This window comes from Saccoglossus kowalevskii, chromosome 3 (genome assembly GCF_978046115.1).
Source record: "Saccoglossus kowalevskii chromosome 3, keSacKowa6.1, whole genome shotgun sequence".
NCBI lineage: Eukaryota > Metazoa > Hemichordata > Enteropneusta > Harrimaniidae > Saccoglossus > Saccoglossus kowalevskii.
This window is the reverse complement of record NC_140643.1, coordinates 4,489,139-4,506,449: the sequence shown is the minus strand read 5'-3', so window position 1 is coordinate 4,506,449 and position 17,311 is coordinate 4,489,139. Positions and strand designations below refer to the sequence as shown.

The 17,311-nt window shown below is 32.1% G+C and overlaps 1 protein-coding gene and 1 long non-coding RNA gene across 3 annotated transcripts in view; both read right to left on the bottom strand.

The window, feature by feature from the left end:
- Positions 1-17,311, bottom strand: part of LOC146747448 (uncharacterized) — a 63,949-nt gene that overhangs the window by 28,481 nt on the left and 18,157 nt on the right. For both annotated transcript variants that reach the window (XM_085496700.1, XM_085496701.1), the window contains exon 2: positions 13,041-13,242. In XM_085496700.1, coding sequence (XP_085352826.1) covers positions 13,041-13,242 — 202 coding nt within the window. The remainder of the gene's footprint in view (positions 1-13,040; positions 13,243-17,311) is intronic.
- LOC146747449 (uncharacterized) lies at positions 7,469-8,250 on the bottom strand. Its single transcript, XR_014929023.1, has 2 exons — positions 8,186-8,250; positions 7,469-8,036 (listed from the first exon to the last, which is right to left on the bottom strand). It is a non-coding gene; the product is annotated as an uncharacterized LOC146747449 (long non-coding RNA).

The window sequence follows — 17,311 nt, the reverse complement described above, 5'->3', positions numbered from 1 at the left end:
GTTTTTAAAACGATAATGACAACCAAACATATACCACACATAATATGTACTGTTTTTAAAACCATAATGGCAACCAAACATATACCACACATAATATGCACTGTTTTTAAAACCGTAATGGCAACCAAACATATACCACACATAATATGCACTGTTTTTAAAACCATAATGACAACCAAACATATACCACACATAATATGTACTGTTTTTAAAACCATAATGGCAACCAAACATATACCACATATAATATGCACTGTTTTTAAAACCATAATGACAACCAAACATATACCACACATAATATGCACTGTTTTTAAAACCATAATGACAACCAAACATATACCACACATAATATGCACTGTTTTTAAAACCATAATGGCAACCAAACATATACCACACATAATACAAACTGTTTTTAAAACCATAATGGCAACCAAACATATACCACACATAATATGCACTGTTTTTAAAACCATGACAACCAAACATATACCACACATAATATGCACTGTTTTTAAAACCAAAATGACAACCAAACATATACCACACATAATATGCACTGTTTTTAAAACCATAATGACAACCAAACATATACCACACATAATATGCACTGTTTTTAAAACCATAATGACAACCAAACATATACCACACATAATATGCACTGTTTTTAAAACCATGACAACCAAACATATACCACACATAATATGCACTGTTTTTAAAACCAAAATGACAACCAAACATATACCACACATAATATGCACTGTTTTTAAAACCATAATGACAACCAAACATATATCACACATAATATGCACTGTTTTTAAAACCATAATGGCAACCAAACATATACCACACATAATACAAACTGTTTTTAAAACCATAATGGCAACCAAATATATACCACACATAATATGCACTGTTTTTAAAACCATGACAACCAAACATATACCACACATAATACAAACTGTTTTTAAAACCATAATGGCAACCAAACATATACCACACATAATATGCACTGTTTTTAAAACCATAATGACAACCAAACATATACCACACATAATATGCAGTTTATAAAACCATGACAACCAAACATATACCACACATAATACAAACTGTTTTTAAAACCATAATGGCAACCAAACATATACCACACATAATATGCAGTTTATAAAACCATGACAACCAAACATATACCACCCCAGATAGAATTTGAACTTGGGTGTACCGGTCACAAGTCTGATGCAACAACCACTACACTGCCAGTCAGTAATAGAAATGTTGGAACATGGTAAGAAAGTAAGTATATTCCTCATTACTATCTCCATCAGCAAAGCACACACACATATTTTATACACCACTACAGGATTTATAAGAATAAATATATGTTTCATAATAGAATAAACTTCTAATGATACGACAACAATATTACTACAATCATGAAACACAATTGTGACACTGCTTAAATTAAAATAATGCATTATGGTTTTGTGTAAAACACTGTCATTGTTGACATTGATAAATGTCTCTTCAATCAATAAAGTAACTTTTAACAAGATGTGATGTTATTAGTATTTGATGATGTCATTGTACTGTTATGTATCAGCCTATTTGATTGGCAGAAACTGTAATGTAATTAAACTGGTAATTAGTGACAAGAATCTGATGAGAAAGTTGAGGATTTCCCTGATAGTCTGTCCTCGTCATTACAAGCAACAATTTGCACACTAACAACAAGGTTAGCTAAGGTTATATATGATCCAAACATGATACACAAAAATAACAATAAACAGCATAATAAAACATATTTTCATTGAATATAAATTACCACTTAATATTTATTCATACAATACACTTAACAGATTGGTTCTTACTTAGGTATGTTCTATTCAAAAATGGAATTATTACCTTGTCATCCATAGATACAAAAAAATTATTTTAGGAAAATGCTGTTGACAAATTAAAATGCAAGAACAAGAATCAGTAATAATTTAATTTATAGTCATAGGTCACCATAAAACAACATTCATTACTCCATGTTGCCATGACGTTTTTATTAAAACTAGGGGATGAAAGGGATGACCAATAGAGAAGACCATAAAAAAAATACATCACATTCACTATATAGTATTAAACTTAGTAAATAGGATAAAATTATTTATTGTAAATTTAATGTTTTTAATACACAAATATAAAATGTATTATCAGTATTTATCATGAGGAAAAACGACTACATGTGTCTGGCATTCAGTTTTGCATTTAACATGTGTATGTTTGCATGGAATATGAAATATATAGTGTGTGGTAACAGTCACAGAACCACCAACAAAGGAGGCACCTGTATTTTATGTCAATTATTTCAACAATTAGTAACCATGACAACCAATGTTTATGGGCATCATGTAACTGTGTACAGTGAGGTGCATGATGGGAAATGTAGATTGCTCAGGGTTTTCTAATCACAAATGCGTTTTTCAACAAGAAGATTTTCTATAGCAATGCCATTAACAAACGATATTGTATGATTTGTTGAGAATATAAGAATATGAACTTCTACTGAATAAATGACACACATACTTGTTCAATTTTGACATAAATAAAAAATTTAAATGACAGAAATGATGGTAGAATTTTGAATATTTTCTAATTAATTCCAGTGGTTTTTAATATATTTTTGAAGTAAAATATTGAACTATTGTACGGAATTGATGTTTCACTACAAACCGAAAGCAATCATATCAGTCAATCATAGCCAGGGGTAATGTGACAAACCGCAAGGTCAGGTTACCCAGTCATAATTAGCTTAAAACATACCTCAATACATCTCTCTACGTAAGAAGGGATTTCCTAACTCCTCAATTGCCGAGATCACAGGTCCATCATGTTGCGATATGCTCCACCAGCAAGACATTGAAAAGCACTAAATGCTATTAACGTATCATCCCCTCCAGCGCTGGCTAACACAACCATTTTTGATGCAGCCAAAAGGGACAATTGCCGGCCTTTTTTGTTGTTAACACAGACAAAGAACATGGCAAGGGTTTTGCATAACAATACAAATTTGAATTCAGCCTGATACAGGAGATATAATTCCCTCTGCAGTCAACAATTAAAATACTTTACGACCAAAAAATGTCACCTTATGTAACCTGAGAATTAATAGCTTTCGTTTTCATTTGAGAGAGAAAAACTGGTAGAAAATGCACTAAAAAGGAAGGGCATTAAAATGAATTGTAGAAGAATGAAATGACCTTCTGAATGGACATGTTAACAAATATCAAGGCCATACACACACACACAGTTAGTTCACTATTTACAAAGACATCATACAATAACGATAAGAACACCCTGCCCTACAAAACATTTGTTTTTGAAAAATCTAAATTTGAAGTTTAAAACATCATTGAATGTTGGCAAGGAAGAATTTTCAGATCAACCCTAAACTATTTAAGTCATCTTCTTGTCTATCTTGTGATAAGATGTATAGACAACAACGCCAAGCAACTATTAAATTATTGACTATAAATAACACTTTAAAATATGGAAAATTTTTGTCTAAAAAAAGTATCTTTTAATATTAACTGAGTCTCAATTATGAAATTTTTTTTTTTTCAAAATAATAAATTTATTATGTTTGATATATATGTTCAACATGGTTGTAATAAAGAATTATCTTATCTTATATATATACTTAAATTGTGAATTTTAAAAAGTGAAGAAAATATGTGACTCAAGGACTGTTTTATCAATATAATGGTGATGGAAAGTTTTGTTACAAAAGAAGAACATCCTGATACAAACTTCCCACAGGTGGCTTCAAATAGTCAATTATACAGTAATTACAAATGTATGTAATTAACAGACAGATAGACATACATACATAAAATAATAAATATGTCAATATTAGTATGTAAACAATCCATACACTGTTTTATCATAAGGTCAGTGGATATCCATGTAAATAGATATAGAGTAGAGTGATAATGCATGCAAAGTGAGCTCACTTGTGTGTACTCTAACTGAACAATATTATCTCTCTCAGGGGGTACATTTGTTACTTTCTGTTTTTATAGTAGCCATGTATAAATGCAAATTGTTACTTATAATGTCCAATTTTATTAATGTTGCATTTTTACTTTGCAAATATGTGAAATATAACTCCCAGGAAAATTTGAAATCCTAAAATGTGTAAAAAGATGCAGTTTTGTATGTTACAATGATGTATGAACAGAAAAAACCCAGTTCTAACTTCCCTGCTCATTTCAGTTTGACAGTACTGGAGGGTCTTAATCCTCATACAAACATACCTACAATGTAATTGACCTTCAAGGACAAACAAAGCCACCTAACTCAGTGTCAATTGTTCACAAATCAAGTTGCTTAAATTCATATTGTGCAGTTAATTTCTAAATTCTCATCCACAGTCCCAACATTTGATTATATATATTAACAGAGAGTTGCAAAGTGAGAATGGAACTTCAAATAAGTAACCAATATATTCTGATGAATAATTAAACAGTGTACTTCAAACTGTACTGTGTGTCTATGAACACCTGTATGATTTAACATAGTGTTCCTCATCATCACCTCACTATACAGAAATATACTTTGGCATATATTCATATTAATTTTTGCCTGTAATAATAAAATAATCCATTCTAACCAAGGAAGGAAGATAGAGAATAGGTCACTGGTTTTCTTATAAAATGCTGTTTTTCAGAAAACTGTATTGTTGAGTTTTTTCATATTTACGAACAATAATTTAACATCAGCTGCAAGTTTTCCGATATAGTCAAAATGGCTGCAACTAATAATAATTACAAGTTGTTTATGAGACTGTTGTATAGAGTGTTCTAAAAACTTTCTTTCAAAAATGAAGTGGGATTACGTATGAGTTTTAGTAATGTAAGAGTGGGTAGACTACGCAGGCCATGGGTGGGAAATATACACACATTCCAATAATGCTCTACTCCACCCACTCACTCTTCTCACCTAGTGGTATGATCCTATCACATATCACTGGATTATTTCACTTATACAATTGAGAAGAGAGGGGGGGATGAGGAAGTTATAACCTTGCATGAATGACATAAATAAAACAGAAACTAAAACATTCAAAAAAAGATTAATTTGTTGTCAAAAGAGTTAATAAACGAAAGAAACCAATAGAAACCAATAGAACTGTGCTAAGAATGAGTGATATGGTATGACCATGAAAATATAAGCAGCTGAGTAGTACAGTAAGGAACTACGATAAAATCCAGGAAATAACCACTACTATTTATAGCACACTGACCAAAGGCCAAGGCTCTCTTCTCTCACAAACCCACAATAATAAAATAATATTGATGAAAAATTTCCTGGAAAATAAAAGCATTTATAATTTGCCTTGCTTTATAAACTAACCAATGTAGTAGTGAGTAAGTAATAAAGGCTGATCTGATTTCACTTAAAATAGTGGAGCTATGACTCAGCTGGTAGTGACAAATTAAAATAAAATGGAGTTCACAGTAGAAAGCAGCACACCTTAGTACTATGTACGTCATGAGTGTTGAATTCCTTTGAACAAAAGCTAACATGGATGAAGTGGTTGACTATGGGTGAAATCTACCCCAAGGTATTGCACATAATAAGAAGGAGAGTGGATAGGCAAGCGTGTACACAAAATAGTACAACGCCATGTACAATGAACTACAGTCTAATATTATGTCCACAATTATACTGTGTCAAACAAAACAAATTATTGTATAGTTTTACTGTATCAACTGAAGTGAAATACCATAGCGTGCAGTCGACATACACCTACCAATTCTTTAGGCCATCACATGTACCATATTCAAATTTTGAAACACTTAACTGTCACTGGTCATATGAAGTGACAATACTTAATGAAAAGCACAGAGAATGAATAACAAGATAGATCTACCAATCCTACCTTATAGAGGGGGGACCCTTGATGTGATACAACCAGGTTGAAAATTATAACTATTTAAGCAGGAAGCTAAAAATGTAGAACGGTTGCTAGGTTGTGACTCAGCAGCTGTCATAAGGGTTGATCATGAATGAGTCCCTTCCAAAGACTCTTTTGTTGGATATTCATGAGTATACACTATTATTCACTCCCAGTTTTAATAATGAGGCCAAGACAGTAAAGAAATTAGAAAGGCAGAGTCCATTTTGAAAAAGGGGGTGAAAACAGCAGTACAAATTAGATGGATGGGTTAAATAACACAGTCCAAACCAAGATTATTACAGTTTTATGACACATTGATCCCTCAAACTGCCCCTCACTGAAACTTCACCCCCTAAAATACATTATGTACTGTTTATTAGATTGCATGAAATATCTAAAGCAGGAAGGTATTGATATTCATTTTTATTGTGGGAGATTAATTAACAAGTGTCAACAAAACACCAATCATCAATGCCAATATAAATAAATATTTAAACAAATTATATTTTAATAAACCATAATATTTTAATAAGAGACAAATCAGTAAAAACTGCAAAAATTTGTTGCAGTGGAAATTTCACTGCTTTTTTGTAATACACAAAATATCAATGACTTTTGTAAAAAGTGTTGTCTTCATGAATGACAGATAATCATCAAACCGTTAAAACTTTTAGAAGCAAAAATTATGTTTTTCAAAATGAAAGTAATTTTGTTGCATCCAGCAAATATATGCACAATTACTTGTGCAGTGCACTGCAAACCATTCAACAGTATGAATAAAAGACTTGACAGTGTTTGCATAACTCAGTAACAACCATCCACAAAAATGACAAGAGGAAGAAAGAGAAAGAGGGAGGGGGATAAAAAAAATCGCCGCACTACACAAAGGAATGTACACATATAATAATTGTATACTCATTGCCACTGTTGTGATCTTTTGAAATACACTTTATCACAAGGAAAACAAATGGACAGCATTCCGTTATGTATAGTGTCAGTTGCTAAATTGACAGCAAACGGGAACAGAGTTTAATGTGAATTGAACACAACTAGTTTTATGTGTGCCAGGCATAGTGTATTCACAGTGAGAGTGGTTTTACAGCTATTCATATGCACATTCCTCATTTAAGAACTGTGAATGGTGAATGACAAATAACAGTTAATTAACAATGAATGAGCTATTGATCAATGGTGTAAACTCTGTTTGAAAGCTGGTTACTGATTGGTCAATTTAGCTATTCACGTCAGACAGAGCAAGTCATGGTAACTGTTACATGTCACAATCAAACCCAGTTCTTCTGATGTATGTAAAGAACCTGAAACTGATTTGTTCTTCCACTCAACCCAATCAGTTACTTTCATTCAATCAACCCCATCAGTTATCTCTTCTTCCCACTGAACCCATCAGTTATCTCTTCTTCCCACTGAACCCATCAGTTATCTCTTCTTCCCACTGAACCCATCAGTTATCTCTTCTTCCCACTAAACCCATCAGTTATCTCTTCTTCCCACTGAACCCATCAGTTATCTCTTCTTCCCACTGAACCCATCAGTTATCTCTTCTTCCCACTGAACCCATTAGTTATCTCTTCTTCCCATTGAACCCATCAGTTACCTCTTCTTCCCACTGAACCCATCAGTTATCTCTTCTTCCCACTGAACCCCACCAGCTACCTCTTCCTCCCACTGAACCCTATCAGTTACCTCTTCCTCCCACTGAACCCCATCAGTTATCTCTTCCTCCAACTGAACCCATCAATTATCTCTTCCTCCCATTGAACCCCACCAGCTACCTCTTCCTCCCACTGAACCCTATCAGTTACCTCTTCTTCCCACTGAACCCCATCAGTTATCTCTTCCTCCAACTGAACCCATCAGTTATCTCTTCCTCCCATTGAACCCCATCATTTATCTCTTCCTTCCACTGAACCCCATCAGTTACCTCTTTTCCCCCACTGAACCCATCAGTTACCTCTTCCTCCAACTGAACCCCATCAGTTACCTCTTCCTCCAACTGAGCCCCATCATTTATCTCTTCCTCCCATTGAACCCCATCATTTATCTCTTCCTTCCACTGAACCCCATCAGTTACCTCTTTTCCCCCACTGAACCCATCAGTTACCTCTTCCTCCAACTGAACCCCATCAGTTACCTCTTCCTCCAACTGAGCCCCATCATTTATCTCTTCCTCCCACTGAACACCATCAGTTATCCTTCCTCCCACTGAGCCCCATCAGTTACCTCTTCCTCTCACTGAACCCTAGCAATTCCTTCCACTCAACACTCAGTGACTACAGCTTTAATGATTCTGATATAGTGCAATGACTAGATGTAATGATTCTGATATAGTGCAATAACTAGCTTTAATGATTCTGATATAGTGCAATGACTAGCTTTAATGATTCTGATATAGTGCAATAACTAGCTTTAATGATTCTAATGTTGTACAATGACTAGCTGTAATGATTCTGATGTTGCACAATGACTAGCTGTAATGATTCTGATGTTGTACAATGACTAGCTTTAATGATTCTGATGTGGTACAATGACTAGCTTTAATGATTCTGATGTTGTACAATGACTAGCTTTAATGATTCTGATGTTGTACAATAACTAGCTTTAATGATTCTAATATAGTGCAATGACTAGCTTTAATGGATTAGATATAGTGCAATGACTAGCTTTAATGATTCTGATGTGCAATGACTAGCTTTAATGATTCTGATGTTGTACAATGACTAGCTTTAATTGTTCTGATATAGTGCAAACTAGCTTTAATGATTCTGATATAGTGCAATGACTAGCTTTAATGATTCTGATATAGTGCAATGACTAGCTTTAATGATTCTGATGTTGTACAATGACTAGCTTTAATTGTTCTGATATAGTGCAAACTAGCTTTAATGATTCTGATATAGTGCAATGACTAGCTTTAATGATTCTGATATAGTGCAATGACTAGCTTTAATGATTCTGATGTTGTACAATGACTAGCTTTAATGATTCTGATGTTGTACAATGACTAGCTTTAATGATTCTGATATAGTGCAATGACTAGCTTTAATTGGTCTGATATAGTGCAATGACTAGCTTTAATTGGTCTGATATAGTGCAATGACTAGCTTTAATGATTCTGATATAGTGCAATGACTAGCTTTAATTGTTCTGATATAGTGCAATGACTAGCTTTAATTGTTTTGATATAGTGCAATGACTAGCTTTAATTGTTCTGATATAATGCAATGACTAGCTTTAGCAATTCTGATATAGTGCAATGACTAGCTTTAATGATTCTGATATAGTGCAATGACTAGCTTTAATGATTCTGATGTTGTACAATGACTAGCTTTAATGATTCTGATGTTGTACAATGACTAGCTTTAATGATTCTGATGTTGTACAATGACTAGCTTTAATGATTCTGATGTTGTACAATAACTAGCTTTAATGATTCTAATATAGTGCAATGACTAGCTTCAATGGATTGGATATAGTGCAATGACTAGATTTAATGATTCTGATGTTGTGCAATGACTAGCTTTAATGATTCTGATGTTGTGCAATGACTAGCTTTAATGATTCTGATGTTGTACAATGACTAGCTTTAATGATTCTGATGTTGTACAATGACTAGCTTTAATGATTCTGATATAGTGCAATAACTAGCTTTAATGATTCTGATATAGTGCAATGACTAGCTTTAATGATTCTGATATAGTGCAATAAATAGCTTTAATGATTCTGATATAGTGCAATGACTAGCATTAATGATTCTGATATAGTGCAATAACTAGCTTTAATGATTCTGATATAGTGCAATGACTAGCTTTAATGATTCTGATGTTGTACAATGACTAGCTTTAATGATTCTGATGTTGTACAATGACTGGCTGTAATGATTCTGATGTTGTACAATGACTAGCTTTAATGATTCTGATGTTGTACAATGACTAGCTTTAATGATTCTGATGTTGTACAATAACTAGCTTTAAGGATTCTAATATAGTGCAATGACTAGCTTTAATGGATTGGATATAGTGCAATGACTAGCTTTAATGATTCTGATGTTGTGCAATGACTAGCTTTAATGATTCTGATGTTGTACAATGACTAGCTTTAATGATTCTGATGTTGTACAATGACTAGCTTTAATTGTTCTGATATAGTGTAAACTAGCTTTAATGATTCTGATATAGTGCAATGACTAGCTTTAATGATTCTGATATAGTGCAATGACTAGCTTTAATGATTCTGATGTTGTACAATGACTAGCTGTAATGATTCTGATGTTGTACAATGACTAGCTTTAATGATTCTGATGTTGTACAATGATTATCTTTAATTGTTCTGATATAATGCAATAACTAGCTTTAGTGATTCTGATATAGTGCAATGACTAGCTTTAATGATTCTGATATAGTGGAATGACTAGCTTTAATGATTCTGATATAGTGCAATGACTAGCTTAATGATTCTGATATAGTGCAATGACTAGCTTTAATGATTCTGATATAGTGCAATGACTAGCTTTAATGATTCTGATGTTGTACAATGACTAGCTTTAATGATTCTGATATAGTGCAATGACTAGCTTTAATTGTTCTGATATAGTGCAATAACTAGCTTTAATTGTTGATATAATGCAATGACTAGCTTTAATGATTCTGATATAGTGCAATGACTAGCTTTAATGATTCTGATATAGTGCAATAACTAGCTTTAATGATTCTGATGTTGTACAATGACTAGCTTTAATGATTCTGATATAGTGCAATGACTAGCTTTAATGATTCTGATATAGTGCAATGACTAGCTTTAATGATTCTGATGTTGTGCAATAACTAGCTTTAATGATTCTGATGTTGTACAATGACTAGCTTTAATGATTCTGATATAGTGCAATGACTAGCTTTAATGATTCTGATATAGTGCAATGACTAGCTTTAATGATTCTGATGTTGTGCAATAACTAGCTTTAATGATTCTGATGTAGTACAATGACTAGCTTTAATTGTTCTGATGTAGTACAATGACTAGCTTTAATTGTTCTGATATAGTGCAATGACTAGCTTTAATTGTTCTGATATAGTGCAATGACTAGCTTTAATGATTCTGATGTTGTGCAATAACTAGCTTTAATGATTCTGATGTTGTACAATGACTAGCTTTAATGATTCTGATATAGTGCAATGACTAGCTTTAATTGGTCTGATATAGTGCAATGACTAGCTTTAGCAATTCTGATATAGTGCAATGACTAGCTTTAATGATTCTGATATAGTGCAATGACTAGCTTTAATTGTTCTGATATAGTGCAATGACTAGCTTTAATTGTTTTGATATAGTGCAATGACTAGCTTTAATTGTTCTGATATAATGCAATGACTAGCTTTAGCAATTCTGATATAGTGCAATGACTAGCTTTAATGATTCTGATATAGTGCAATGACTAGCTTTAATGATTCTGATGTTGTACAATGACTAGCTTTAATGATTCTGATGTTGTACAATGACTAGCTTTAATGATTCTGATGTTGTACAATGACTAGCTTTAATGATTCTGATGTTGTACAATAACTAGCTTTAATGATTCTAATATAGTGCAATGACTAGCTTTAATGGATTGGATATAGTGCAATGACTAGATTTAATGATTCTGATGTTGTGCAATGACTAGCTTTAATGATTCTGATGTTGTGCAATGACTAGCTTTAATGATTCTGATGTTGTACAATGACTAGTTTTAATGATTCTGATGTTGTACAATGACTAGCTTTAATGATTCTGATATAGTGCAATAACTAGCTTTAATGATTCTGATATAGTGCAATGACTAGCTTTAATGATTCTGATATAGTGCAATAAATAGCTTTAATGATTCTGATATAGTGCAATGACTAGCATTAATGATTCTGATATAGTGCAATAACTAGCTTTAATGATTCTGATATAGTGCAATGACTAGCTTTAATGATTCTGATGTTGCACAATGACTAGCTTTAATGATTCTGATGTTGTACAATGACTGGCTGTAATGATTCTGATGTTGTACAATGACTAGCTTTAATGATTCTGATGTTGTACAATGACTAGCTTTAATGATTCTGATGTTGTACAATAACTAGCTTTAAGGATTCTAATATAGTGCAATGACTAGCTTTAATGGATTGGATATAGTGCAATGACTAGCTTTAATGATTCTGATGTTGTGCAATGACTAGCTTTAATGATTCTGATGTTGTACAATGACTAGGTTTAATGATTCTGATGTTGTACAATGACTAGCTTTAATTGTTCTGATATAGTGCAAACTAGCTTTAATGATTCTGATATAGTGCAATGACTAGCTTTAATGATTCTGATATAGTGCAATGACTAGCTTTAATGATTCTGATGTTGTACAATGACTAGCTGTAATGATTCTGATATAGTGCAATGACTAGCTTTAATGATTCTGATATAGTGCAATGACTAGCTTAATGATTCTGATATAGTGCAATGACTAGCTTTAATGATTCTGATATAGTGCAATGACTAGCTTTAATGATTCTGATGTTGTACAATGACTAGCTTTAATGATTCTGATATAGTGCAATGACTAGCTTTAATTGTTCTGATATAGTGCAATAACTAGCTTTAATTGTTGATATAATGCAATGACTAGCTTTAATGATTCTGATATAGTGCAATGACTAGCTTTAATGATTCTGATATAGTGCAATAACTAGCTTTAATGATTCTGATGTTGTACAATGACTAGCTTTAATGATTCTGATATAGTGCAATGACTAGCTTTAATGATTCTGATATAGTGCAATGACTAGCTTTAATGATTCTGATATAGTGCAATGACTAGCTTTAATGATTCTGATGTTGTGCAATAACTAGCTTTAATGATTCTGATGTAGTACAATGACTAGCTTTAATTGTTCTGATATAGTGCAATGACTAGCTTTAATTGTTGATATGATGCAATGACTAGCTTTAATGATTCTGATATAGTACAATGACTGTCTCTTAGAAAATGTAAAATCAAGCCAAGCTAGCTAATTTTGGTTCTGTTAAAATAGTTTTTATTTATTGTATAATAACTCACCTGTTGTTGATGGTATTGATAATCACTCAGAGTGGAGCTTTCTCTGGATTTCATGCTTTGTGAAGGCGAGTTTTGACGTTTTGTTTTGTTTTTGTTACTGCCCTCATCTCTTGCTGTCACTTTTGTTTCATTCTCATGACAGTTGCTTTGTTTCACCGACTCACTTTTACTATCAACTGTTTTTTCCCTGGGTGACTTTTTGCTGCAACAGAGAATAAAATGTTGTAGATCAGGGCACAATAAAATGTAATTTCTGACTGATGTTGCTTCTAATACAGCCTTGATTTATATATGGCTTGAAGTGTTCACCTGTTGCTAAGAAAAATAAACAATTCTCAAAATGGATCTGGTCAGTAAATGTACTATTTTAAAATTAAGGTAGTTTACTACCATTCAAACCACATTTCCTTTACTTTTACCTTACAATCATAATTAATGTTGTTGTTCACAAAATTCAGATAAAAAGGCATGGTTACCAAACTACATTTTACATGAACACACAGTCTATAAACTGATATAGCTACATTGTTTTAGATGCATAATGAGAACAGAATATCAAATCAATCAGACTTGCTATTTTCAAGATAACAAGAATAATCATTAAAGTGAAAAAAAAGCCATGCATGCCATAGTCCCTGTTAGTTATTAAATTAAAGATATACAGATTTGTTTATAGTAATACAATTTGAACATAAACATGTCAGAGATATGGATCCGGAAGCTGATGCTTGATTATGATGATTTTTTTTACCATTAAAATGTTTGTCATTCAGTCATCTTGTATCTGATCGTCAAATGAGTACTTGTCCATATTCAGAGATATTGCCCTGGAACAGCAAAACAAAATTGGCCACCGGTCAGCCATTTTGAATTAGAACTTGAAACAAATGCATAGTAATTAACTAGTGTCACATGAAGTAAAATGTTGCTATAAAACATAATTGCAATCAGAGACATGGCAAAAGAACTGCATTCATTATGAAATGTAATGAAATGGAAAGGAAGAAATGTTTGATTTTGATGATTTTTTAAAAATTAAAACAGCCACAATTTGACCATCTTGAATCTGATCTTATACCTGTGCATATATGTGCGACATGATGTATAAATAAAGTATGATCAGTCAAAACATGTCAGATATTGCTCTGGAACAAAATTCATAAAAACAAAATGGCCGCAAATCACCCATTTTGGATCCGATCTGAAAAACAATGTCTCACAATGTTCAACGTATGTACCAAGTTTGAACGAAATCCATCCATAAATGAGCAAGATCAGTTTAAAATAATTCAGTATATCTGTGACATGATGTATAATGAATATATCAAATTTGAACATAATCAGTCAAGCATGTCAGAGACATGGCACTAGAACTGCATTCATTTTGAATCTGATCTGAAAAAGCAAAATGACATGCATCAAGGTCCCATAATGTTTCATAATATGTATAATATTATGTATGATGTATGTGTGAAATTTGATTGTATAATCTAAGAAAGACACACACACACACAGATGCATGAACACATGCATTCACAGACCAACACACAGAGGTCAATCCATAAGTCTTCATTTTTGAACGGCATCCAAACAGGGACAAACAAATCTGAGAGGAGTTTATCTGAGGTATATACCTCTATATATGCAATATAAAAGCAGACTGATTGTTTTCAAAAAGTTTTTGAAATTATCACTTTTTAAATAATAATAATAAAGATAATTTATTGCATCCTTAGAAATACAGTGTTTCCATCAGTTTATAGCAACAAAAGTAAGATATTAAAAAACAAAATAACAAAATAACTATAGCAAATAATAAATGATAGATTTTAGTGTTTTTGTTAAGTATCTTTCTCGTTTCTCATTAAGAACGAGCTGTGTATAAATTCTCCAACAAGTTTGATTACATTTGTGTTAGAATTTTTCATTAAGTATGTAAATTTCTGTTGGTCAGTTTTTGTTTCATCAGGAAACTGTATATTTGAGAATATATCCATTCGCAGTGTGTGATATTTTGGGCATTTGATGAGGAGATGCATTTCATCTTCTATGTCTGCTAAAGTACATTGTTTACAAATCCTGTTTTCCAAAGAAATTTTAGGTTGGGTATGTCTACCCTTTTCTATTGCTAGGCTGTGATTACTTGTTCGGAATCTAGAGACAGAAATTCTATGTTTTAGATTCAGTATAATTAAGTAACTTTCAAAGTTGTAGTTTGTTTTGAATTGAGTATATGTTCTCAACTTAGGTTTATCCATAATTGTCTCCTTCCAGAATTCAATATATTTTTGTTTAATATTGTTTCCTATTCTCTTTATATTTTGTTTTGTTGCATTCAATTTGTCATTGATATTCTTTATATCTAATGTGTTATCTTCCTTATTTAACTCTTTGTAAATTGACATAATCCATGGGAGTTTGCAGTTTATCTGTTCATGGTATGCCTGTTTTGTTAAATTACATTCTGGAAGTTCTTTGATCCGTGCCAAATACTTTATAAGATTTATTTTGATGTCTACTAGTAATGGTAGTTCACCTATTTCTGCTCTACAAGCTAGATTTGATGAAAATTTATTCAATCCAAGCATTCTTTTACTAAATTTCAGATGGGTTTTCTCGATTGGTGTAATGTCCCATTTATTATTTTCTTGAATTTCGAAGCCCCATACATCTGATCCATATAATAGTATTGGTCTTATACATGTTTTGAATAGGTGTAACATTGTTTTGCAGTCAGTTTCTTTTGGCACAGAAGTCATCATTGCATATAAAGCTCTTGTGGCTTTGTCTGCCAAATGAACAAATTTGGAAGACGTCCACCACCAGATATACACTTGTACATATACCAAGTCGAAGCAATCAAACTTATGCTTTTCTAGAAGTTGAAAAAATGGAAGTAGACTTTGAACAATCTATAATATAACTATAACTCTATCTGCTCAACGAAGTCATTGCTTTTTACAAGTATGGTAAAAAAAAGTTATACTACAATATTTAGGTACATGTACATGTAGTGAAAAATCATTAGTTAGAAGATGGGTACTTATGGTTATCTCAAAGTTCGGACAAATGCTATTATTTTTATTAACATGAATCAGTTCACTCCCCCAAGATAGATTCTGCATGTTATCAAATATTTTTTCTGAAAAAAATTTCTTACTGAGTGAATGACTGGTATCTAAATCAACAACTACTCTATGTAACTTATAAAATATGAAAATTTGTTCGTTTTTCTTTAATAGCTCATGTGAATGAATTTAACATTGTAGGTTTTTAACAGAAAAGTAGTAATGTAATTCACAGTCAGAGGCTAAACACTTTAAAGCCAGTCACCAATGAGTAACTTGATTTGTGGAAACATAACATGTCAAATTTAAACTTAAAATATTAGGTCAACTTATTATGATATACATGCACTTATTTCGATAGGTGTAACCAAATATATCTATCTTTATCATTAACGCCATATTTTCAGACTCACAATATTATAGATTCCCTCTACTTAAATATGAATAGTCTCATTTGTACATAGAATATATTGAAAGTTTCAGTTCATCTTCTCATCAGGACTTGTTAAACAAAAAATACAATCCCTGATGTCTATTTATTTTTATCTTGTCAAGTGGGAATCAAATGCAGCAAATAAAAGAAAAAAATAGGTTCTTCTGACCACTACTCAATTTTAGGTGAATGCATAACTCTGATTTTGTGTGTATGTATCCCTTCACGAATTAATATGGTGTAAGAAAATTTTTAGTTTATCAGTCTTGATCCTAAAGTTTTTTTTGCGCTAAGGATTGGAATATAGAATAGAATAGAATGGAATAGAATAGAATAGAATAGAATAGAATAGAATAGAATAGAATAGAATAGAATAGAATAGAATAGAATAGAAATACAGCAACACATAAATAAATAGAGTAACGTTAATCATGAGATTGCAGATTATATGTTTCTCTGTGGGAAGATTATGTTTTACTATCTGTCATAGATTGTAATAGAATGTTATACACATTACTTTGTCTGATTCATATTACAAGCACATAGTAAGATGACCTACATATACATGATGATTATTGTATTGTTTCTGCATCAAATGCTACTTTCTTATTAACCTATTGATCTTTCTTTCTAGCCTACATTACCTAGTCAATAGTGGTATGACTTTTATCATCCAATAGCTTTCAGCCATTTGGGTGAATTCATTATAATGAAGGAAGCATTTATTTTTCCTTTGTGGAGATAGCAGTCTTTTCAATAGCAGTAAAATA